This window comes from Megachile rotundata, chromosome 1 (assembly GCF_050947335.1).
Source record: "Megachile rotundata isolate GNS110a chromosome 1, iyMegRotu1, whole genome shotgun sequence".
Taxonomy (NCBI): Eukaryota; Metazoa; Arthropoda; class Insecta; order Hymenoptera; family Megachilidae; genus Megachile; species Megachile rotundata.
Genome location: NC_134983.1, coordinates 6,346,385 through 6,371,993, shown reverse-complemented (window position 1 = coordinate 6,371,993; position 25,609 = coordinate 6,346,385). Strand labels below are relative to the sequence as shown.

Below are 25,609 nucleotides of genomic sequence, written 5' to 3'. Positions count from 1 at the left end.
TCATTGTGTATTTATTGTTACCTAACAAACCCAACAGAATAAAAATTTTCATATTAGAAAGAGAGAATGAGTATCAAGAGAACATGAGAATTCCTGCAACTTGACGCCACTAATATTCCAAGAAGTGGCACGAAAGATACCCACTCACAACTTATGTTTTCCTGAAACATATTTCCAAAATTGGTCGAGGGAATTTCAAAAACATCGCCCGGGAATTCTTGGAATTTGACGTCATTAAAATTCCAAGAAGTGGCACGAAAGATACTTCCTCACAACTTATGTTCTCCTGATACAAATTTCCAAAATTGGTCGGTGGAATTTCAAAAACCTCGCCCGGGAATTCTTGGAATTTGACGTCATTAAAATTCCAAGAAGTGGCACGAAAGATACCTCCTCACAACTTATGTTCTCCTGATACAAATTTCCAAAATTGGTCGGGGGAATTTCGAAAACCGCGCCCAGGAAGTCCTGGAATTTGACGTCATTAAAACTCCAAGAAGTGGCACGAAAGATACCTCCTCACACCTTATGTTCTCCTGCTACAAATTTCCAAAATTGGTCAGTGGAATTTCAAAAATCTCGCCCGGGAATTCTTGGAATTTGACGTCATTAAAATTCCAAGAAGTGGCACGAAAGATACCTCCTCACAACTTATGTTCTCCTGATACAAATTTCCAAAATTGGTCGGGGGAATTTCGAAAACCTCGCCCAGGAAGTCCTGGAATTTGACGTCATTAAAATTCCAAGAAGCGGCACGAAAGATACCTCCTCATACCTTATGTTCTCCTGCTACAAATTTCCAAAATTGGTCAGTGGAATTTCAAAAATCTCGCCCGGGAATTCTTGGAATTTGACGTCATTAAAATTCCAAGAAGTGGCACGAAAGATACCTCCTCACAACTTATGTTCTCCTGATACAAATTCCCAAAATTGGTCGGGGGAATTTCGAAAACCTCGCCCGGGAATTCTTGGAATTTGACGTCATTGAAATTCCAAGAAGCGGCACGAAAGATACCTCCTCATACCTTATGTTCTCCTGATACAAATTTCCAAAATTGGTCAGTGGAATTTCAAAAACCTCGCCCGGGAATTCTTGGAATTTGACGTCATTGAAATTCCAAGAAGTGGCACGAAAGATACCTCCTCACACCTTATGTTCTCCTCATACAAATTTCCAAAATTGGTCGGTGGAATTTCAAAAACCTCGCCCGGGAATTCTTGGAATTTGACGTCATTAAAATTCCAAGAAGTGGCACGAAAGATACCTCCTCACAACTTATGTTCTCCTGATACAAATTTCCAAAATTGGTCGGTGGAATTTCAAAAACCTCGCCCGGGAGTTCTTGGAATTTTACATCATTAAAATTCCAAGAAGTGGCACGAAAGATACCTCCTCACACCTTATGTTCTCCTCATACAAATTTCCAAAATTAGTCGGTGGAATTTCAAAAACCTCGCCCGGGAATTCTTGGAATTTGACGTCATTAAAATTCCAAGAAGTGGCACGAAAGATACCTCCTCACACCTTATGTTCTCCTCATACAAATTTCCAAAATTCGTCGGTGGAATTTCAAAAACCTCGCCCGGGAATTCTTGGAATTTGACGTCATTAAAATTCCAAGAAGTGGCACGAAAGATACCTCCTCACAACTTATGTTCTCCTGATACAAATTTCCAAAATTGGTCGGTGGAATTTCAAAAACCTCGCCCGGGAATTCTTGGAATTTGACGTCATTGAAATTCCAAGAAGTGGCACGAAAGATACCTCCTCACACCTTATGTTCTCTTCATACAAATTTCCAAAATTGGTCGGTGGAATTTCAAAAACCTCGCCCGGGAATTCTTGGAATTTGACGTCATTGAAATTCCAAGAAGTGGCACGAAAGATACCTCCTCACAACTTATGTTCTCCTGCTACAAATTTCCAAAATTGGTCAGTGGAATTTCAAAAACCTCGCCCGGGAATTCTTGGAATTTGACGTCATTGAAATTCCAGGAAGTGGCACGAAAGATACCTCCTCACAACTTATGTTCTCCTGATACATACTTCCAAAATTGGTCGCGGGAATTTCGAAAACCTCACCCAGGAATTCCTGGAATTTGACGTCAACAAAATTCCAAGAAGTGGCACGAAAGATACCTCCTCACAACTTATGTTCTCCTGATACAAATTTCCAAAATTGGTCGGTGGAATTTCAAAAACCTCGCCCGGGAATTCTTGGAATTTGACGTCATTAAAATTCCAAGAAGTGGCACGAAGGATACCTCCTCACAACTTATGTTCTCCTGATACAAATTTCCAAAATTGGTCGGTTGAATTTCAAAAACGCCGCCCGGGAATTCTTGGAATTTGACGTCATTAAAATTCCAAGAAGTGGCACGAAAGATACCTCCTCACAACTTATGTTCTCCTGATACAAATTTCCAAAATTGGTCGGTGGAATTTCAAAAACCTCGCCCGGGAATTCTTGGAATTTGACGTCATTAAAATTCCAAGAAGTGGCACGAAAGATACCTCCTCACAACTTATGTTCTCCTGATACAAATTCCCAAAATTGGTCGGGGGAATTTCGAAAACCTCGCCCAGGAAGTCCTGGAATTTGACGTCATTAAAATTCCAAGAAGTGGCACGAAAGATACCTCCTCACAACTTATGTTCTCCTGATACAAATTTCCAAAATTGGTCGGTGGAATTTCGAAAACCTCGCCCAGGAATTCCTGGAATTTGACGTCAACAAAATTCCAAGAAGTGGCACGAAAGATACCTCCTCACACCTTATGTTCTCCTCATACAAATTTCCAAAATTGGTCGGTGGAATTTCAAAAACCTCGCCCGGGAATTCTTGGAATTTGACGTCATTAAAATTCGAAGAAGTGGCACGAAAGATACCTCCTCACAACTTATGTTCTCCTGATACAAATTTCCAAAATTGGTCGGTGGAATTTCAAAAACCTCGCCCGGGAATTCTTGGAATTTGACGTCATTAAAATTCCAAGAAGTGGCACGAAGGATACCTCCTCACAACTTATGTTCTCCTGATACAAATTTCCAAAATTGGTCGGTGGAATTTCAAAAACCTCGCCCGGGAATTCTTGGAATTTGACGTCATTAAAATTCCAAGAAGTGGCACGAAAGATACCTCCTCACAACTTATGTTCTCCCGGTAGAAACACTGAATATTTTGTTTTTTATTTTCAATTTTTTTAAATTTGGAGCAATTTCTGGGGTCCGGAATGACGGGATTTATGAGTAAGTAAAAATGCAAATACATGCTTTTATTCATATTTATTTTCAAACACTTTTACATATCATATAAGTTAATGTACATGTATTTTCTTAATAGATTGATACATTATTATCACTTAATTTTAGGACGGATTTATCATGATAAAATATACATATTAGAGTGCGCTCTAGTACAGGATCTTGTAGAAAGCTAATTAAAATCTGTTGAGGAAATAAAGATAATGTGGCAATTAATTTGCTTCTGGAAAGTTAAAGAAATCTGTAAATTATGGACAAGATTGTTATGAATGCATAAATCGATTGCTTTCTTACACTGTATTCAATGTCCTTCACATTAGGCTAGAGTGACTGGTACTTGCTTAATCTGAACACCCCCTTATGCAGGTTCGCCGCAGCGCCATCTAGCAGTGATATACGGAACTACAATAGAAACTTCACTGATGGTATATTACCGTTGATGTGTAATTAATTAATTACCGACAGAATCCGGTCGGCACTTTCACGTGTTCATCATTGTTTAGCTGTTTGTTGTTAGATGGCGTTGTTAACAGCGTTTGTGGCGGTTTTTTTAAAAGATTGTTTCCTTTTTTTTCTTGATGTAATTATATGCATTTCATTTTCAATAACTCCTATACTCTATGGTGATCATCAGATTCGTCGGTCAAGATGAGTTCTGTTATCAAAGTCGTCGAACTAGAAGAATTCTCTTTTTACTAGTGAACAAATGATAAATGTTTAAAGCTATCGTCGTTTGGCATATTCAATTTTATTTTAAAAACAAAATCGTTTAGTATTCATTCTGTATTCAAACCTTCATTCGAGAACATGTATTAAACATTAATTTCAGAATCAACAGTGTAACAAAGAAAATGCCGCAAGTGATCTATACCTCGTTTGTGGTAAAATGCAAAATTCGTTTATTTCAGAAAAACAAGCGAATTTCTGTAACATTGATTCTTTTGCTTGGTGGCAGATGACTCTGAAAGTACTGTTTTCTAAACGCGAAGTGATAAAAATTAAAAATCGTACAAATACAATAATTGTCCAATATACACAACTTTCTTTATTGCTTTTTGCATATTATTATGCTATTTTGGTCAAATTAATGAGTTTTATAGCAAACTTGAATACTTAGCGACGATCACAGACAACCTCATCTGTGACACTAGCGCCACGAGTCTCGATAACAAGCTCCACCGCAAAGTATGTTTATTATCGACAATACGAAACAGACTGTAGTGGCGGAATGAAAATGGCTAATTGTCAGGTTCGCTGGTGCAGCAGGTGAGCGATCAATTATCGTTAATATCGGGACATTAGCCGCTTCGGGTTGAACGGTGCGCAGTTCACGACGATTCGAACGACCGAAATCAGTGAGAATTGTGGCGATTTTAGTGTTGTCTAGCCAGTTAATGGATTATTTAAAGAGGTGCACGATCGAGATCACCGCTGAAAGGCTTGTTGGCTCTTTTTTTTTACAGTGATAAGAAGTTTTCAGTTTGTTAGAAACGAGCTAGACGGCGATCTTTACTCGTTTGTGTTTGTCCTTAAACGAGGATCAATAACTTCGCGATTGACAGAAGAGAAAAGAACGGATGCGACGCGGTTTCGAGATTAAGACACATCAGCAAAACCTAGATTAATTTATTACGTCCATTCAGAAAACATACGTCCACTCGTTGTTTCTCCCGTATCAGTAACCGCGCGGAAAAAAGTGATGCATGAAAAGTCTCGATATTACAAGGCACGTGTTTGTATTGGAGTAAGAGCTACTTTGTGTGTATGTGTGCCAGGTGCACTGTTGCATCCCTCTGATGAGCGCCATGCACCGTTTAAACCATAGCCGTAATGTCATCCCGAAGGCTACTTCTTAGTAATTCACAAAGGGTTCACTCTTCCGTGAAGTACAGCGCATGGATACTTTCCAGGCAATACCTAGCACGTACCTTGCTAGAGAAATATTTGTGGTAGATCCTCGGTGAATCAAGAGCATGGCTTCTGGTGCGTCTTCCTTGGATAGTGCTGGAAGTAGTGGTAAGTGTAATCTTTAGTTTCCTATGTTATGCATTGATATGTGTTCGCATCAGTTGTTTTCTGCTGAAGTTCTAAACTAAATGGGAAAGTTTGACCCAATAAACTAACTGATATTGAAAAGGTTTATTTTTATTTTAATCCTTTGAACATAAACGCATTGATACAAAGAAACAGTATTTTGCTGTTTAATGAATATAAAGAGAAGATATTTTTACATACACATTAGCATTATATCTAATAAAGATTATTACATAATAAATTATTTTTGCCCATAAAAATTCAAAAGTAATTCATTAATTGGATAAGTAACATAATCTGTTAAATAAATATTATTGTACGTTTGAAGTTTACATTAATGTAGGTAATATCCAAACAGTGTTTACAATTTCACTTTGGTAAAAACAATGAATCATGATGCTTACATGCGTGACATAGAGTTTCTTTCCTGGTGAAAGCTAGCAAAACTTCTGATTATATTGTTCTACCAATTGTAACAACACAGTGAATACTATATAAATATAACCGTTTCACTTTTATGTTTGCAATGAAAAATTTATTGTAGTTACATTTTATTATATTTTTGTTTATTATTTTTTTGCAGATGGAGCACTCAATATGGGTAAGAATAATACCTAAAATATATGAATATTTATGTTAGCTAAAATATATTGTGTAATCATACCTGTGTTGTATATAAAATCTAAGAATTTAGTTCAACTAAATAAATTATATTTGCAGAAATTTATTGGTACCATAGTTTTCAATATTTTCACTTGTTTTTAAATAAATTATGTATTTTATCTTTTCAATCATTTTTAATATATAGATATTAAATATAATTTTAATTTTAATGCACAACTGTATTGCACTAATAGTTTTTTTTTTAATAAAAGCTGTGCAAGCACATTATTTAAATTTGCAATATTTGTATTTTGTTCATTATTTTGCAATTTGTGTTGTTGGATAAAACTTGTGTGTGCGGCATGCAGAAAGAGATAGTGGAAGCTATGGCAGTGTCGGAAGTCCTGTTGGTGGTCCTGAATGTCATAGTGATTATGATGGTTTGCAAGCTCAGTGTGATCAAGCCATGCATCAGCTTCAGCTGCTTAGGCATAAACACTCTGATACCATAAGACGGTTTGTCCTGGTTTTGTTTAAAGTTGTATCGCTTTTTTGATTGTGCTACTGTTTTAGATTATTTTTTGTTTAAAATGAACACAATTTTAATGATTGTGTTTATTTATAAAATAATTTTTATGTAGGTGTGAACATACTATGAAGGAATTGGAATACTATAGAGGACAACATATAGCAGTCATGAATCAGTTGGAGGCAACGTCACAGGAAAGTTCCGCATTGCGGGGCAAATATGGAGATCTAGTGAATGATAAGCAACGTCTTGACCGGGAGGTTCAGGCGTTGCAGAAAGAAGTATCAGATCTAAGATGTCAGAATCAAGAAGTTCTTGTTTCTGATGCTAGTAATAGTGACACAATGAATCAGCACTATTTATCTGCACTTCGAAAATATGATGCTGTTAAAGATGAATATGATGCTCTTAGGAAACGGTACGATGACTTAATATCGTCACATTCGTCGGCCGTTAATAAGGCAAGTGTAAATGTATATATTTTGATATTTTTCTTAAGCTCAAATTGAGCTCTGTTCTCACATAAATAAATTTCATATATTTGTACTATATTGGTTAACAATTTTATACTAACTAAATATAGTTGGAACTATCACAAGAAGAAGCAGTAAGATTAAAGAAACAGTATGAAGAAGTTGTTCAAGAACGTAACAGTGCAGTTCGTGAGAGGAATGGTTTGAAACAGCAATGTACTGCTGCGATTAGGCAGTGGGACATAGCATTAAGAGAAAGAAATGAATATCGTGAAGCCTTAGCAAAAGTGCAGCAACAGCATGAAGAAGCAGTTAAAGAAATCAATCATGCAATGGTGCTACGCATGAAGGCTAGTAAGGATATGAAACGATTGACAGAAGAAAGGAATGCTGCATTACAAGAATACAGTTTAATTATGGGCGAGCGTGATACAGTACATAAGGAAATGGAAAAATTAGGTGATGATCTCACACAAGCATATACAAAAATCACGCATCTAGAAAATCAGAATAAGCAACTTATAGAAGAGGTAAAGTTGAATTAATTATCTTCTTTGATTTATTAATAGTTTTATTTTATTTTCGAATAAAAAATTTCCTTTTCTTTTTCTTCACTTCAGTTTTTAACAATTTAATAATTTACTGGTCGAATAATGGCGCGAATAATTTTCACCAATGGCTAGTTCTTCTTTTCGAAAGTTGACAAGAAATGATCAATTTTCTGAAATTTTGAACATTTGAAAATTAAGAAGGAAGAACTAACTAATAAATATATAAAAATACCAAGTTTTTTCCGATAAATGTGACGTCAGTGGCACACAAATGACGTCACTGTGACGTGCATGTATTGTAAGAAAGTTTTGTTTGGTTATAATATTTTTAGAGATAATTTAATGTAATAATTTTTTCATTAATTTTTCCTTTATACAAGTTTTATATTGATTTTCGATTATATATATTATATTAATATGTGAATAATTTTAAGGTTTCCGTTTTTAGAAAAAAGCTTTATCTTACCAAATCGAAACTTTGCGAAGAGAAATTTCGTCCGCTCTGCAAGATCGCGACGAAGCATTAAAACAATGTAACGAATTACGTCAGAAGTTCGGTGATTATTCTGAAGGTTCAAAAAGAGACTATAAAAATCATATGGAATTACACTCATACAATCGCGAACGAGATAATTCGAACAAAGAAGCCGAAAGGGAAAATAGCACGGTAGATTACACAAAACGAGATAAGGAGCGTATGGATAACTTGGATCAAGCAAACTTGGAATTGGACAAACTCAGAAAATCTGTAGATAAATTGCAAGCTGAACTTGAAGAAGCCCTTCAAGAAGCAGAGGTATCGAAACGAAGAAGAGATTGGGCATTCAGTGAAAGAGATAAAATAGTTTTAGAAAGAGAAAGTATTAGGACACTATGTGATAGATTAAGAAAGGAACGTGATCGTGCAGTTTCAGAATTAGCGGGTGCTTTACGTGATTCTGATGATATTAAAAAGCAACGAAATGAAGCTTCAAAGGAATTGAAGGATCTCAAAGAGAAGATAGAATCTGGCGATCATGCGTTAAGAGCAAGTCAATTTGCGCAAGGTTTAACGCATACTCATGATTCGACGATCGACACAGACGTTAGCGATTGGGAAATTCTTACTATTCATTTGGATCTTAGTCGACTTTGCCTGGATTCCGATCGTGATTTAGGATTAACGTTGGTTGGAGGACGGGACAGTCCATATTATCCGAACGACACAGGAATTTATGTTGCTCAAATAACGTCAGGTAGTGCTGTTGATGGCAAATTGAGAGTGAATGATTGTATTATGCGAGTAAACAGCGTGGATTGTACATCCGTGTCCACGCGTGTAATTATGGAAACTCTACGTACCTGTTCGGTGGGATCAGCTACATTAACGGTAAGAAGACGGCGTTTAACCAGACGATCGTTAAGGACAACGCAATTACCTGTTGGTTCTGTTCCTCATGGAATTTCTTTGGAACTTGGAGTGTATATTTCGAAAATTTCTCCTGGTAGTCTAGCTGCTAAGGATGGCAATCTTGCTGTAGGAGATAGAGTTTTAAATGTACGTAGTCGTTTTTGTTAACCAGATTCTTTTTTTTCGTGTAATAATTTGATGTTTCTCCTTTTAGATTAATAGTAAAGCAATGGAAGGTATTAATTCCAGTCACGAAGCAATGACAATTTTAAACGATACTAGTACAGATGTACTAACTATTACAACCTTGAAAGGAATACCATTACCTTCAGCAACCAGTTCTGAAACTATGACTATAGATGGAAGTTTTGGAACGGAAAAACAGAAAATGGTAAATAGTTGTTCTCAAACGGAACAAGAAAGAATGATGTTAAAAACTGCATCGGATGATTACGATAGACGATATCTTGCAACGAATTTCGGTGATAGAAGTGTTTATAAAGTTTCAAAGTCGGTTAGCAGCGAAAAGCCAAGTGGAATTAGCAATGCTTGGGACAACATCCGAGAAAAAATCGATATAGTACGGGGACGTAAACATAGCAAAGATCGAGAGGAGAAGAAGAAGAGACATCGTAATTCCAGTACAAATACTTTCGAACAAGAACAGGATGCAATTGCAGAACTAGATTCCGTAATAGAGAGCTATCACAAGAAAGCGAATAACGGAGTATTGAAACGAAGTAAGCGACGCGGAACTGAGAAAGTTGAGAAAAATGGAGGTACGTGGCCGAAAGCTAGAGGTGGACCTCTGATACAAAATGGTACTGGTACTATTTTACATCCACGTAAGACAAAAGAAAGGCTGCCCTTAAGTGTACTCCTTAATCCACCAAAGTATGAAAGTTATAATCGTATTTCCAACCCGATTCCCTTAACCAGTTTTCCGAATGTTAACAATCGGCATACAGTTTATAAGTCTTTTGAAAAACCATTACCAAATTTCCTTAAGACTGGACCGTTATTTAGTCAAAAATCCTTTACTCCAGTGGTGCAGTTCAAAGATATCCCGATAGATAAGAAACCGGCAACCGAATTCGAGAGCACGGAAAATAGACTCAGTTCTACGCTGACACCGTCCGAAACGAGTATCGACTTTTCTGTGAAATCCGGTAACACGGGAAAAGATGTAGAATATTTCTCGAAGAAGAGAGCTCAAAAGTATACCCCTAGCAATGACAGCCAGATAGATACGTTGCAGCATAACAGAGCGCAATCTCAGCTCTATTCGGGGGCTGGATCCTCAACATCGTCGACCAGCGGCCCAAGACAGCAATTGACTGGTAACTTTTCTTTTCCCCCCTATACGCATTCGCATCCACACCCCCATCAACAGAATTCGTTACCCTCGAGATACCCATCCCCGCCGTCTTTGCCGTCTGCACAGTCCGGGGAGTCGATAGGACTTCCCGATGCACGATCATATTGTTTCGAACCTTCGTATAGTCCTGGTCCGCAAACAGGATTTGGTCATTTGCACACACCCTCTGTAGATTTGCATTATCACAAATCTCGCGGTCCACCGATCGGCACCACGTACGACGTGCCAGCGTACACGCTAGGCTACGAAGGTGGAACTTTTCCGAGAAAAAAAGAAAATCAACGCTTTCGAATACCGTCAAATCCTAGTGTGACGTCGAAAAGCAGCGTGGGTAAATTGTCCACCGGCAGTATAGAAAGAACCTCGGAAAGAGGCAGCCCGATGCCAACATTCCATGTGGAAGTACTTAGTCCGGGCACCGGCGGTGGAAGCAGTTCCGGAGGAACCGTCAGAGGAAGTAGTAGCAACAAACGATCCAGCATGCCAGATTATTGTTACTCTCAACCTAGGCCTGCACCTGGGGAACTTCGTAGAGTTCATATAGACAAATCGGTCGAGCCGTTAGGTATTCAAATTTCTTGCTTAGAAAGCGGTGGTGTATTTGTCTCTACCGTTAGCGAGCACAGTCTAGCTTCCCAGGTCGGTCTTCAGATCGGTGATCAATTGCTCGAGGTCTGTGGCATCAATATGAGAAGCGCTACTTATCAGCTTGCTGCCAATGTGTTGCGCCAGTGCGGTAATTCCATTACGATGCTGGTGCAGTATAGTCCAGACAGTAAGTACAGTATTTTATTAGAACATGTAGATTGTCCCTATCACATGCTGCACTTTATGAATCTTCTTGCACTAGTCTTGTTAAATGTGATCATTGCATGGTTCGTGTTTCGGCGCAACACCGTATTTACGATTAATTTTTCCTTTACTAGAATACAACGAATTAGAGGAAGGATCTGCTTCCTCGAGTTCATCAGAAGCTGGCGGTGCCGAAGGAGGTAGTCGTAGTGGGTCTCCAACTCCGTGTAACAGTCCCGAAGCTCCTAGAAAGACAACTATAGAGCCATTGGAAACCTCGGAACCTGAACGTGACGCTTCTAGTAGTTTAAGTACAACACGTGATACTTCCAATACGTTAACTATTATGCGTGAAACGTCGAATACCTTGGAACCGCCTCGTACGATTCGGGAAAGGGATATCAGAAATTCTGCTTCCTTAGAGGTGCGAGGTACTCAAGAAAGGGAACGAGAAATTAGAGCGTCAGCGTCTTTGGATATCAATATTAGGAAACCAGAACTTCGTAATTCTGCAACGTTGGAAAATATGCGTAATTCAGTAACACTTGACACATTACGCGGTACCGCCAACACACTGACACGCGCACAGCTCAACCAAGCAGCAACCACGTTGCAACGACAAAATGCCACTGTACGAAGCCCAACCCAGGAAGACCAGAATCGTAAAAGTCCACCACCGAGTGAACCGAGATACTTGTTTATCGAGACCAGAAAATGTTCTAATCTTGGTATTTCGTTGGTGGGTGGAAATGGTGTTGGGATATTCGTACATTCTGTACAGCCAGGCTGCCTCGCGGAAGAAGCAGGACTGCGTACCGGTGATAGAATTCTAGAATATAATGGCGTGGATCTCAGGCAAGCAACTGCTGAACAGGCGGCTCTGGAATTAGCTAGACCGGCGGATAAAGTAACGTTGATCGCTCAATACGTACCTGAAAGGTATAACGAAGTAAAGGATAAGCCTGGAGACAGTTTCTATGTGAAAGCAATGTTCGATCGGGTAGGTGAAGTTGGAGACAGCCTACAACTTAGGTTTAATAAAGACGATATTTTGTACGTCGATAATACAATGTTCAATGGTACGCCTGGTCATTGGAGAGCTTGGTTGGTCGATCAGACCGGAAGAAGACAAACGTGCGGTATAATTCCAAGTAAATTCAAGTAAGTCGAAGGAAGCTTTAATATAAAGAATTTACATACTTTGTATATTTAATGAGAACTGAATTATCAGGGTCGAAGAAGAATTACTTTTGCGACGATCACTGGGTGATTTGGAAACAGATACAACTAGAAGAGGTAGTACCAGTGCAAGAAGAAGTTTCTTCCGTAGAAAGAAACATCAGCGTTCGTCTAGTAGGGACAGTAAAGAATTGTCGCACCTTACCGGGGTAAATTTAGGTTGGTACAGTGATAGCGGGACATTGAACGAAGAAACCTTGCCGGCAAGTTATCAACGCGTTGAAAGATTAGATTGTGAGTATTTATAATAGCAAATAAATATCTTCATAATGGCTGCTGATTTAAATTTTTGAATTCGTAATGTTATTTTTATACAGATCCAGCTTTAAGACCAGTACTGATTATCGGGCCGCTAAGTGAATGTGTAGTAACGAAATTGTTGCAAGAATTTCCTGGGCAATTTACTAGGTGTCTTGCAGAAGCTATGCATTGTTCTCAGGCGACGCTCGAACAGGGTTTACGTGACTCGCTTTATGTAGACTACAGAAAAAAAGGAAGCTATTTCGAGTGTACTACGGTACAAGCTGTCAAGGACATTTGCGAGAAGGTAAGATATTTTTTTATTCAACGTGTGTACAATATTGACACAGTTATTTATAATTACGTAGATATGCTAGGTTAACTATCTAAAAGTAGATCGTATAAAACATATATAATTTTTCGAATTATTTTTATTACGCTCTATTATTAAGATTTTATATGAATATATTTATTTATAGAATACTCATTGTATTTTGGATGTGTCAATCGCGTCGATCGAGCGACTCCATCGACATCAGATCTATCCTATTGTTTTGTTGATTAAATTTAAGAGTACGAAACAAATTAAAGAAGTAAAAGATTCGAGATATCCAAGTGATAAAGTTAGTGCCAAGGCTGCCAAGGAAATGTATGAACAGGCATTGAAATTGGAAGCCGAGTACAGGCACTACATTTCTGGTGAGAATTCATTTTTTTTTTAATATCAAAGTTTGATTTAACGGTTTCTTTTATATTTTACGTAGTATTTTCTGTTATTACTGATTTAAGTTTCATTTATTTTAGCTGTAATTCCTGCGGGAGTAAATGTTGCGTATATTTGTACGCAAGTAAAAGCTGCAGTAGATGAAGAGCAAAGCAAAGCCCTGTGGGTTCCTAGAGGACTTCCCTGACGTTTAAGGGGGGGTCCCCACAAACCGCAGTGGAAATCAATCTAAATTCCACCAGGGGGCCCTTACGCTGTACGATTGTACAAAATTGTTACAAGTTTGTTTATTTATGGTCTCTTAGTTGTCTCGAAATTAGACAAAGATTTCGATTCTTCCGTTTGTGGTTTATTACAATGGTTGTTTCAGTCGTTCTCGCTCATTTTGGTTGTGATGCAATTATACAAATATTGCAATCTTCCTTTTCCTTTTTTTAATAATACGTTTTATCATATTGATCCTGATACAAATTTTTGTTGTATTTTGATATAATGTTTTATAATACTTTAAATATTTGAAATCTAAGCAAGTATTTAAAAACATTTTGACTACGTTTTTGTTCATCAACTGTTATACATCAACTGTATATCATTTTCTACAAATGTTGCAAAACTACAAGACTTCCATGTTAAAAATCTTACTATTTAAATATTACAGTTTTATAATAATTAAGAAGCATCATTACAATGAAATCTAGTCGATTTCACATCAATTTCATGTCACATTTCGAATTCTGCATTTGTTTCCTTTACAAGATAAGTAATTCTTACTGTTATTTTTTATTTCATTTTCCGAAAAAAAAGAAGTTCAATATAGAGTGACTTGAACAATTTCGCATATATATTTTTTTCTCTTTAAATCATTGAACGTTTTGCGCAAATTGTGAGTTGTATTATCAGCAAACGAAATAGCTTGTCAACTTGTTATTTTGCTTCGAACCTCGATCAATCGTAATTTTTCAGTAAATCAATGAAACATTACGAAAGTATTTAATAGTAATTGGTGCGAGACCATAAATGAATTGGTGTAGCAAGCAAAAATATTTGTCGTACCGTGGCCCGTAAAACATATTGGTGGATGAATGTAAAGATAATTAATTAGCGAATAAGTTTCAGCCAAGCACATTTGGCTGCTATTATTAATCCCTCAGATCATTTCGTTGTACAGAATAATTTTGCGTGATTAGGGTTAGTGTACAGAGGATGTAATATTATAAATTAAAAAAGAAGGTTACTTATTTGTATATAATTTACTTAAAGGAAGAACTTACGAATTAGTTGATTATTAATTTCTAGCTTTTAGACGGATCCTTTAGATTTAAGCGATACTTTAGTCACAATTGATTTGTAAAATTGTTTATAATATGTTCGTAAAAAAATGCACGGTAGCCGGTTTGAGGGGTTAACATTTTATTTTTTAATATTTTTAGATCGAAACAAATTGTGAAATACGGAATTGATAAATGATGGCTCGCGTTGTTGCCATTACTGAATTTTGTAAATATTTAAGAACGATAATAGGAGTAGATAACAGCGACACAAACTAACCTGATATTAAACGCTTGTAACAAAATAACATGTAACGGTACACGTTACTGCTTTCTTTACTTCTTAAGGTTTGAATTCTTTTACGAATTTATACTGCGATCGTGTATTCTAAACGAATTTAAGGCGTTTTACAAGTGCAGTCATTTAAAAGGCTAATACGTACCACTGTGTATCTACGTTCAGAAGTATTTTTGCAATATAACGAAAACTACTTTTCTTTACGCCTCTTATTGGCGTAATTTAAAAATTGTATTTGAAACGTTAAAATTTTTTATGTTATGTCGTTCAGAGTATTCAAATGTAGATACAAATTTGTTTACACTTTGATACTTAAACGTATCATTTTTATAATGTATTTCGTTGTTCAGAATCAAGGAATTGTCGTTGTTTACACAAACTCCTATAAATGTCGCGGGTAACAAATATTTGTTCGTATTTTAATGTGAAGAAAGCGTGAGATGAGAGCGAAGGACAACAAAAGAAAGTGAAATGTTACTTTTTTGCGAAACAGAAATTTAGTTTTCTAACGAGACAATATTTAGGCGTAAGTTATCAAAGTGAGACCAAAAATTAAAGGGATACTATGCTAATTCATAAGGAGTACGGTTAAATTTATTCGTACGCAAGGGTGTGTAGATGTATACATTTTTTGATACGCTGCGAAATCATAGATAAGAATTTCGCAAAAATAAAAAGAGAAAGGAAACGTAGACGAGTCAAAATGTGCCAAGCACACCTGGCAGCTGATCAACAAGGAATTATTGTATTTCGTACCCAGGGTAGATAGTTTTAAAAGCAGCTGTGGACAATCTAGAAATTAAAATTAGGAATTTACTAATGAATTAATAGAACGAAATATTTTTCGGGAAAGGATATTTAATTCTTATTCTTTTAAGAAATAGGGAAGATACGGATAATATATATATATCTATAAACATATGTATACATATGTGAATCTTGGACGTTATACATGTGTAGGGTGAAGTGTGAAAATTGTTATTTATGTCAATAGCTTTATATTTTGATACATGTTATAAATTTTATAAGAATAATAAGAGCCATTTGTTGTACTTTTCGTACTACGTTTACATAAATTTCAAACAAGGATGTATTGATTTGTTAAAAACTGAAATTATTTCCGTGAAACCACCAGCAATTTTCTTTCTGAATCTTATTTTTCATGTTCATATTTTGTCAACTATTGTATATAATAAATAACAAAGGTTGATGCAATTTGAAGATATAATTGCATAAAATGCAATATTTTAAGAATTAGCATTATTAAATTTGTTTTTTAAACATGCTTAGATTTCAAATGCACGGTTATATTTTTTAGTAACAAATGAATCCATAGAAATTATTAAAGAAATGTTGCTATCTACATTTGAATAAAAGTTTCACTTGAACACTATTTTATAATTCACCTTACATAAAAGAAAGATGTATAACGCGTAAGATTCATACATGGCGGGTTGAAAAGCGCATTCTTTACGTCTTCTCTCTCAGTTTCAACGCGTTCGTGAATAATTCTGTCAGAAAATAAGAAATGAAAAGTTGTTGTCGTCAAAATCGAGCGCAAAAGGGGAATAAATTAAGATAGGTCGAGGACGAAGCGAAACTATAAAAAAAAAGGTAAAACAGGTAAAAGCAGTATCAGAGAGAGAACAGAGTAACGTTTATTACGATTATTCTCAATCACAGCACTGTGATACGTATAATATTACTGCTTCGATAACATATCAATTTCACAATCCTTCTACATTACTATTATACATATACATACATAGTATGGAACTCATATTTTCGGCAATACTTATATACATACATAAATGTTATATATATACATACATATAATTAACCACGCACTTTTTAAATATTTTTCACAGGCACGTGGTTCGAAACCATTCAATATCTGCAATTCGTCGAAAAAGTTTCTGTATACTGCGTTTTCATTCTGTAATTTCAAATAATTACATTATATTGTTTGGAAGTGTATTTGTTAAAACGGAAAGAAACAATTCACAGTAATTTAAGAATGTTACTCAAATTTTTAGCTAATCTGTGAGTACTGAAATTGTAGAAGATGATAGAAGGATCAGTTTTTCATACAAAACCAAATTAACAGTGATTTGTACAAGTTATTTTAATAAGAAATTGTAAAATCATTGATATCTCTATTATTTATTGTTAAAGAATATTCTTTTCTTTCAAGTTTTTGAGTTTTAAAGAATACTTTTAAAATCTAAAGTTAAAATAACGTGCAGGTATTAAAGAGGATATGGTAGAAGAAAATAAATCGTTTACATTATTAAAATCATAAAGAAAGTTATGCTCTAGTAATATTAAATTTTATATTTATGGTCAACAAAAATTATTAATTCAGTTTCATTAATACTATTTAGTCTGCTACTATTTTTAAATACGGTAAATTAATTCATTCTATTTTATGTAGAAATTATATAATGTTAAATCTCTTTTAAATAGGTATACAGAAACTTTTTCGACTGACTGTGTTATACATAATTGGTGGGTGAAAATACGTGAAAAACCAAAAGGTGTGCAATATTCGTCCTCCCTTTCGAGTGAATGGAATTCAAACGAAAGAAATATCTTCCATTAATTTCGACCTTTCAGAAAATAGTCATTCTATTTCGTTCTTTTACGTGGAGAATTATTTACTCTAATTAATTAGGTAAAATAAAGAGAGAAATTCTTGAGTATACGAACACGCAATTTCTCGATTTAGTATTAATTTCTCTTTCATAATATCCACGTAATATTATTATTCTTGTTTTTTCATTCTTTCCCCTTTGTTGAGCCGATATTTATTTTTATCTACACGGTCTACATTCTTTTTGTCACAAATACATTCTCAATTTTTCAAACACACTCAAACAAGTTGTAGCTTTCAAACTCTAAAATAATTCAACATTATTTTGTTTAAAAATTGTAGAAACATGTTTTGACTAATGAACATTAAGAAACTTGCAACCCTTGTACAACTCTTTGACAATTTAACTAAAATTCTGTTCACTCGAAACAGTCGTAAAAATATCCTTAAACATGCACATCTGTTGGTGCACGATTACAGAGCAAGCATTAATTATTAATGATCATTGAAGCGTTTATGGTGATATATTACGTAGTAACAGAGACCAGTGATCAAGTTTGAACAATGGAAGAGGTGGCAGTATACATTCATTTTGGTAACTTACAAGTCGGAATAATTAACAAGAACAATTTTTAGAAATTTTATGCGAAATGTAATACATAAACGTTATGAACTTGAAGTTACAAATTTTTGTTTCAATTTTGAAATCAGATAGTAGTTCGATATTATTTCGCATTAAAATAATTTGTAAAACTTAATTTATTTGTTAAATTTCAAATAATCAGGTACATAGTAATTTAAAAATTTATTATTATAATGAATTTATATTTTAATTATATTATTATGAATTTATAATTCATTATTATAATGTTAACAACATTGGTACAATAAAATTCTACTGATAAGAAATTATTTTCGGAAATTTTACGAAAAATTATAGCTAATTCACTGAAGTTTTCATAGTTTGTATATAGTTCAAAATTATAGTGTGTATTACTACCACCTTTTCTTTACGATCCAGATCAATGATTTGTTCAAATAATATTCGCGACTAGTCTTCAATAGTATTCTTTATATTTTCTATAACGAATTTCTCCTCGCAATATCGATATTGTGTGGCTCCCGTCGAAATTCAATCGTTTTAACAATGCCATTATATCCGCTATTTTTCTATGCGTTCCCTATTGTATTTGTATCTCACTGTTCGTGTACAATTTACGTAACTGCGCATTGCTACTGGTTGAGAAGAGTTCATTCTAATTTTTGAAATGTTATTTAAAGTTAACATGTCCCGTGCCTTAATTACACGTGCAATTTTAAACAAATAATATTTTATATGAAAGTTTATCTGTATCGAAAAACAGCAATACATTTTCAAATTTATAAATTTACAAATTTGGAAACAATTCCAAATGTAGGAATTTAGAAATAGATAAACTTTTGTATGAAATCTTTTATTTATCACAAGTCTGAAGTATTACAACTTTTAAACTTTCCTGAGAAATTTTAAGTATGACGTAAAACGTGTTATGAACAAATTATTGATATTTTGACGAATATTAGAACGTACTCAGATTTTGATACGAAAAACTGTCGACAGAACAGAAATTTTATTTTGAGAAAAATTATGTCTCATTAGCTAATAGCATATAATTAACAGTTACAATATTAACTCTTTACGGTCGTATTAAAGATCATGATTGACGGAATTAATTTCCCTTGAAAGAGCAGTGATACATAACATGTAAGATTATGAAGGATAAACAAGATTTATTAATTCTTCTGTGAATTTTCCATCAATATAATCCATAAAATTGCTCACTTTTTGGATTCTCGTCGTTACATTTGCATTTCTGGAAACATTTTCATTCAAATGTAACATCCAAAATATTTGAAGAAATCTTTCCTTTCGAAATATATTTCTAAAAAATGGTATGTTTCCAACATGCTCCTTAGTCCAATAATATTTCATATTAGGGTCTGGTATAGTACCCATGTTAAAGATTACACCCAAAAAAGCTGTTAACTCTTCTTTCGTCACATCGATCCAGTTATTCCATGTTGATCGATCAGATAAGCTCTGCTGTCCTATTTTATTTTTGGCATATTTATTTGTTTCTAGTACAATTGTTTCAAGTAGTGTATCTGTGAAAAAGAGTTTGAAAAAGTCGATAGGTTCGGTGCAATTAACGGGTGCATTAGGTCCAACAATCTTAGATCCTGTCGAAAAATTGGTTTTTGATTGCGGTTGAATAAAGTATAAGACTAGTATGGTTCCTTGCTGTGGTGGCTGAGAGTAGACACATGACCGCAAAGGGTTAATTGTCGATAATGAGATATTGAAAAAGGTTTCGAAATTTTCAAATTGTTGAGAAATATTTGCGATTTTTATATTTCGAATAACATTTATCCTGTGCGTGACAAAATATTCTTTATGACACATACGTGAAAAATACAGGTAAATGTTATGTAATAGATTCGAGTAATGACTGTTTGAGACAAGTTAGTGTTTTCATTAAGAAGATAAAGAGTCTTCATTATTAAAATAAACTGCAATTTGTGAATTTCCTTCCACTTTTATACGTCCGTATTTTAAAACGTCCCAACCGTCTTCCATCTTTTTACAATTTAGATATGTTTCTCGTAAAAACAGGTAGAAAAGGAAGATATTTTATTTTATACAACAGTTTATCGATATATTATTGCACAAGCCTTAAGAATATTCTCTTATCAGCCAGTACGTTGCGATGATATCTTGAAACCTTGATATCAGTTAGCTCGATATTTTTACATTTGTCTTTGGATCATTAATGCGATAACGAGAAATTTAACTTTCTAAACATTATATTTTATTAATAGGGCATGCAGGGTGTCTTATTTGTCTCTTATTGGTAAAACCGTTACCTCGACAACCATGAGATCTATTCTGTCCTATCGATTAAGCAACTATAGGTACCTATACGCGAATGTTAGATAGTGAACTTTCGGTAGTCTGAAAATTTTTCAAAAATTCGGTTACTGTAGAATCGCTTAGATAATTACTCGAAGTTGTTGAAAATATTGAAAAATACAGCGGCTGTTAGAAGCAATAGTTTAAAATTAATGCGTAAGCATCATTCATTCTAAACCCAAATTATTTTCTGCCTGATTATTCGTTAATTACATCGTAATTGAAATGATTTTGAAACTGCAAGTATTCCGTAAAATATGTCACTTAAGTATTAATTAACATTCATTGATTTTAACTCTCCGAATGTTTGAAGATTTGTATTTCTAATTTTTACGATGGTACTTATGAATTTTGATACTTGTTTATTTTATAAATTTATATATAATTGTATTTATATTATTGTACAATTATACAGTTATGTAACTTATGTAATTGTACAATTATAACGTCAATTATATATAATTATATAACTTTGCAGTTACAACTATATAATTTTACAGTTATAATCATACAACTATATTTTACGGTTATACTTACAATTATAATTATATAATTAAAATAATAATTATACAGCTATATAATTAAAATAATAATAATACAGCTATATAATTAAAATGATAATTATACAGTTATATAATTAAAATAATTGTATAATTATAATTGTAGGCTTAGAAATGAGCGAATGAATTTTGAAATAATTATTACATGGAGAGTTAAACAAAACGAGGAATATTTTGAAACCATTTTTGGTTACTTTTCGATCGATAACGTGCATAAGATTCAGAGAGACTCAAATTGTGCAACAGATAAATACAGAGAAAGAATTTTTTGATCCGTTGACAATCAAATTTCTACATTTTTACGCATCGCGTATTGGGTAGTGCGTTGTTGAAATAGTATTGCATAAATAGCTGCTAAGAACGTGTAAGGTTAGACTGATTTACGGGACGATCGGTGATCAATCAGTCGTTTATTTTATCAGCAAAACTTTCGTTGAGTAGTAAATCGATGTATACCGTTTAAATTAGAATACACTATTTGTAAGTTGCAAGGTACAAAAGTCCCTAACCTATTTCTGATTTACGATAGAAATATTAGTAAACGTTTATTTCACAATATTTTAAAATATTCTCCATTTTTTGATATCTTATTTCGTAATGAGCCAGTGAAAATCATGTTATATAAAAATAACTATGTTATAACATATGTTATAACATATTATATAAAGCTATTTTGCAAAATATTTATGTCTGTGCTTTTCGTAGTAAAATTCTTCACATTCTTTTTGTTGTAATAATAGAATTTCTTACGATAGTTTGATAGTTTTTATTAATAATAAATAAAGTAGAAATTGAAATTGGTTACGTTGGAAATTTTTGAATCTTGCTACACACGTTTTATTAGCAAATGCATTCACTGCCAAGCATTTATTTAATTTCTCCGTCGAAAACGATTGATTTGATCAAATATACTGATGTATTTATGAATTTAATACACCTGTATGTTTATTAGTTTTGCGATCAACGTTGCAGAACGTTTTATGTATAATTTTAAGGATAAGTTTCTGTTAGATTTAAAGACGAATACAAAATTACAAGAATTATAAATCTCATGAAATATACGACCGTCAGAGAGTTAAATATTTATGATGTAGTATTGTACTATGGTTGAAGAGTATTAAGATACTTGCTGATACTAAATTTTCTAAGTTCAAATTTATGATTTGCAATTTTTACTTCTTTCAATATCGATTGTTATGCTTTTCAATTTTCAGATTTTCAAATGTAATTACTTAATTTCGGAAAGTGCAAATTTTCGAATTTTCAAATCAAGTCTTAGTTTTCTTGAGTTTGAATTTTTATATTCTTCAATTCTCAAGTTTTTAAATTATCAAATTTCCAAATTTTGGTTTCCAATTTCAAAATTTCCACTTTTCCTAAATTTTCATTTTTCCCAAATTTCGAAATTTCCAAAAGTCTACATTCTCCAATTTCCAAATCTTCGGATCCCAAAATTTTCTCGAGTCCAAACATTTACATTCTTCAATTTCCAAGTTTCTAAACTCTCAAGTTCTTAAATTATCAAATCTCCAAATTTTTACTTCCAATTTCAAAATTTCCAAATATCCACTTTTCTCAAATTTCCAAATTTCCAAAAGTCTACGTTCTCCAATTTCCAAATCTTCGGATCCCAAAATTTTCTTGAATCCAAACATTTACATTCTTCAATTTCCAAGTTTTTAAATTTTCAACTTTTTAAATTATCAAGTCTCCAAATTCTGACTTCCACTTTCCAAATCCTCAAATTTCTAAATTCCCTAATTTCTAAAATTTGAATTTCAAATATTCAAATTTCCATTAGTTAGATTTTCTAGATTTTTGAATCCCATGCTTCTAAATTCTTAAATTGCCAAATCTCCAAATTTTCAAATTTCCAAATCATACAATTTTTAAATTTGCATATTTCAGTGAGATCAAACTTTTAATTTTTTATTTTCCAAATATTTAATTCCTTAAATTTTGAAATTTTATATTCTTAAATTTCCAATTTCCAAATCCCCAAATTTCTACATTCAAAATTTCCAAAATTCTTGAAGTTCTAAACTTAAAACTTCCAAACTGTTAAATTCACAAATTTTCTCTTTCCAAATCCCCAAATTTCTACATTAAAAATTTCCAAATTCTTGAATTTTTAAAGTAAAAATTTCCGAATTGTTAAATTCACAAATTTTCTCTTTCCAAATCCTTAAACTTCTGTATTAAAAAATTTCCAAATTCTTGAATTTCTAAACTAAAAACTTTCAAATTTTGAAACTTCAAATTCTCTGTGTCCAAGTCCCCAAATTTACAAGTTAAAATATTTCCGAATTCCCAAATTTCTAAATTACGATGTTCCAAATTTTTAAATTCTCAAATTTGCAAATCCTAAAATCTCCAAACCCCAAAGTTTAAATCCCTAAATTCCCAAATTCTTTAATTTCCAAATTTCCAAATCCTCAAATAAAAAAATTTTTAAACTTCAATCCCTTAAAAAATATTCTCCTCCTATTTTATATTGTTCCTCCATTTTTATATTCAAATTAAATTAAATATGATCAAAGAATGTATACTAAACGACCATATAACAGAAAAAAAATAGCAAGTATTTTAATATCTTCTAAAATATAAAAGGATGATAAATACAAAGCTCTGTATCGTGATGGAAAAATCGTTTTGTGAAAGTAATCATTCGCTAAAGGATCCTTTTAGTCGAGAAACGAAGCTCGATTGTAAGTAATTTTTGTTAAATAATTTTTGTATTAATATAATGTTATTTCTACGATATCGAGCACAATATCGTTTCATAGCGTTGTAACAATATAATATTGCGTTTTATAAATGTAATTGTACATATGATACTTGCGCGTAATGTATTATGTATTGTATAAAAAGAGAAGGTTTCGTATTATTTTAAGTGAATCTTAAAAAAAACATTATTTTTAATTTCGTTTGGTGACACGGTTTTTTCATATGCTTCCAGAGATGAATATCGAGAAATCGTTCGAATAAGAAATTCCCTACGGGATGTTAAGTTATTATTCCTTAGATTATTTATTATTTATAGTTTCAATCGTACGTAATCAGCAATAAACTCTACTGTTTATTCGCAGAATACGTTGTTTTCTTATTTTCTCAAGTCCACCTTGTTGTGTGCAGGCAAAAACATATTCTCCTGGCTTTTTGTAATACAGTCTGTTTAAAATAAACGTAGATATTATCTTTATGTCGTTTATTCGATTTCGATGAAAATTGTAGAAAATGTTTATTATATATTTGTGTTATGAATTTATTAATATGGAGTCTAATTACTTGTGTTATTCATTGATCTTTGCAAATTTTGTTCATTTTCAAAGTTACATGTTTTCAAATTACCAAATTCTCAGATTTTCAAATTTACAAATTTTGTTATTTTCAAATGTCCAAATTTATAAACCTCTAAATTCTCGAATTCCAACATTTTTTAATTTATGTTTCCAACATCTTAAATTCGTAAATTTTCAAGTTCTAAATTTCTAAAATCTTGTATTCCTATATTTCCAACTTTCAAAATTTTCAAATTTCCAAATTCCAATATTACAAAGTCTAAAATTTTCAAATTTGCAAATTCCTAAACCTTTAAGTTCCAAAATTGTCAAACTTCCAAATTTTCAGATTTCTAAATTTTCAAATTTTCTAATTATGAAATTTCCTAAATTTTCAGACTCTCAAATTTCCAAATTGTCAAATTCCTAAATTTTCCAGTTCCAAGATGGCCAAATTTCCAAATTTATAAATTCCCAAGTATTCGAATTCTTAAACTCCCAAATCCTTAAATAACTAAATTTTTAAAGTTCCAAATTTATCAAATTTTAGAACTTCTTGTTTTTCAAGTAACTTCAATAATTTCTCATAACATAAATTTTTCAGAATCTTCAAATATTAAAATTTCTCAATAAAATCTGTTACAATAATGCAATAAAGTTCAACTCGTTTCTACATTTTATAAAACACAATCCATGAAACCTGTTTTGAGCATAATTTTTTCATATCGTTTATTTTCAATAGATTGTACTTACCCGAATTGTTTTTGAAACACATAATATAAAGAGCAAAATGAACATTTCATAGATAAAATGAGACATTGAATTCGAAAGATATTGTTTCAAACGAAATGTCCCTTGTATTTTAATCTCGATCACGAAGGTTGTAACCAAGACGTCCATTTCTGTCGCCGACTATATTAAATGACTAAAGCAATATGTATATACTTGTATAAATCCTATAAGTGTCGTTTATCAATCGATGTTTCCCAATAACATGCTTCTTGTGTAAAAGTTTCATCAGTGAATGCGTAAATAATCATTCAAATGAATATTGTTATCATGTTCGTATATTTATTAATCCTTTCGAAACGTTTATTTATATGACTGCAATTATTTGATAAATTGCACGTTTACATATACTTATTTAAAATTCATTAAAGACAGATCCTACTTGAGAGTTTAACACTAGGTTTTCGGACATTTCTTATACACCTATCTCTACAAACACGCGTCAATTTGACGCATGAACAAATACATATATTTAAAGGAAAACCACTTAAGAAGCAATATAATTAAACACTACAAGTAAGAAATGAAAATATGAGATATATTTATAGAAAGTTTTTATTATTCAATAATATTTTAGTACATTACTTCAATATTCTACATTCATATTTTTACTTCCCTCTATCCTGCGAACTGCGATTTGTAATGCGACGCC

At 33.0% G+C, this 25,609-nt stretch overlaps 1 protein-coding gene across 7 annotated transcripts; it reads left to right on the top strand.

The window, feature by feature from the left end:
* The first annotated feature begins 4,392 nt into the window (after positions 1-4,392).
* Positions 4,393-25,225, top strand: Dlg5 (MAGUK family member discs large 5). 7 transcript variants are annotated; one of them, XM_012279492.2, is made up of 13 exons: positions 4,393-4,531; positions 5,176-5,281; positions 5,883-5,900; positions 6,271-6,418; positions 6,544-6,892; positions 7,015-7,434; positions 7,904-8,992; positions 9,060-10,998; positions 11,150-12,176; positions 12,247-12,488; positions 12,572-12,801; positions 12,974-13,193; positions 13,299-25,225. In XM_012279492.2, the coding sequence occupies exons 2-13, from the start codon at positions 5,239-5,241 to the stop codon at positions 13,403-13,405; spliced, it is 5,832 nt and encodes a 1,943-aa protein (XP_012134882.1). In that variant the 5' UTR covers positions 4,393-4,531; positions 5,176-5,238; the 3' UTR covers positions 13,406-25,225. The 7 variants fall into 7 exon arrangements, with proteins under 7 accessions (XP_012134882.1, XP_012134880.1, XP_012134885.1 ...); XM_012279490.2 differs by having other exon boundaries at positions 4,428-4,531; positions 5,041-5,281; XM_012279495.2 differs by having other exon boundaries at positions 4,524-5,281; positions 9,060-9,624; positions 9,892-10,998.
* Positions 25,226-25,609: the final 384 nt, after the last annotated feature.

Excerpts from the sequence above, each read along its gene's own strand:
- Dlg5 (XM_012279492.2), top strand. The coding sequence starts at position 5,239 with ATGGCTTCTGGTGCGTCTTCCTTGGATAGTGCTGGAAGTAGTG. Across the intron at positions 10,999-11,149 it reads GGTGCAGTATAGTCCAGACA|AATACAACGAATTAGAGGAA; the intron begins GTAAGTACAGTA and ends TTCCTTTACTAG. Across the intron at positions 12,489-12,571 it reads ACGCGTTGAAAGATTAGATT|ATCCAGCTTTAAGACCAGTA; the intron begins GTGAGTATTTAT and ends ATTTTTATACAG.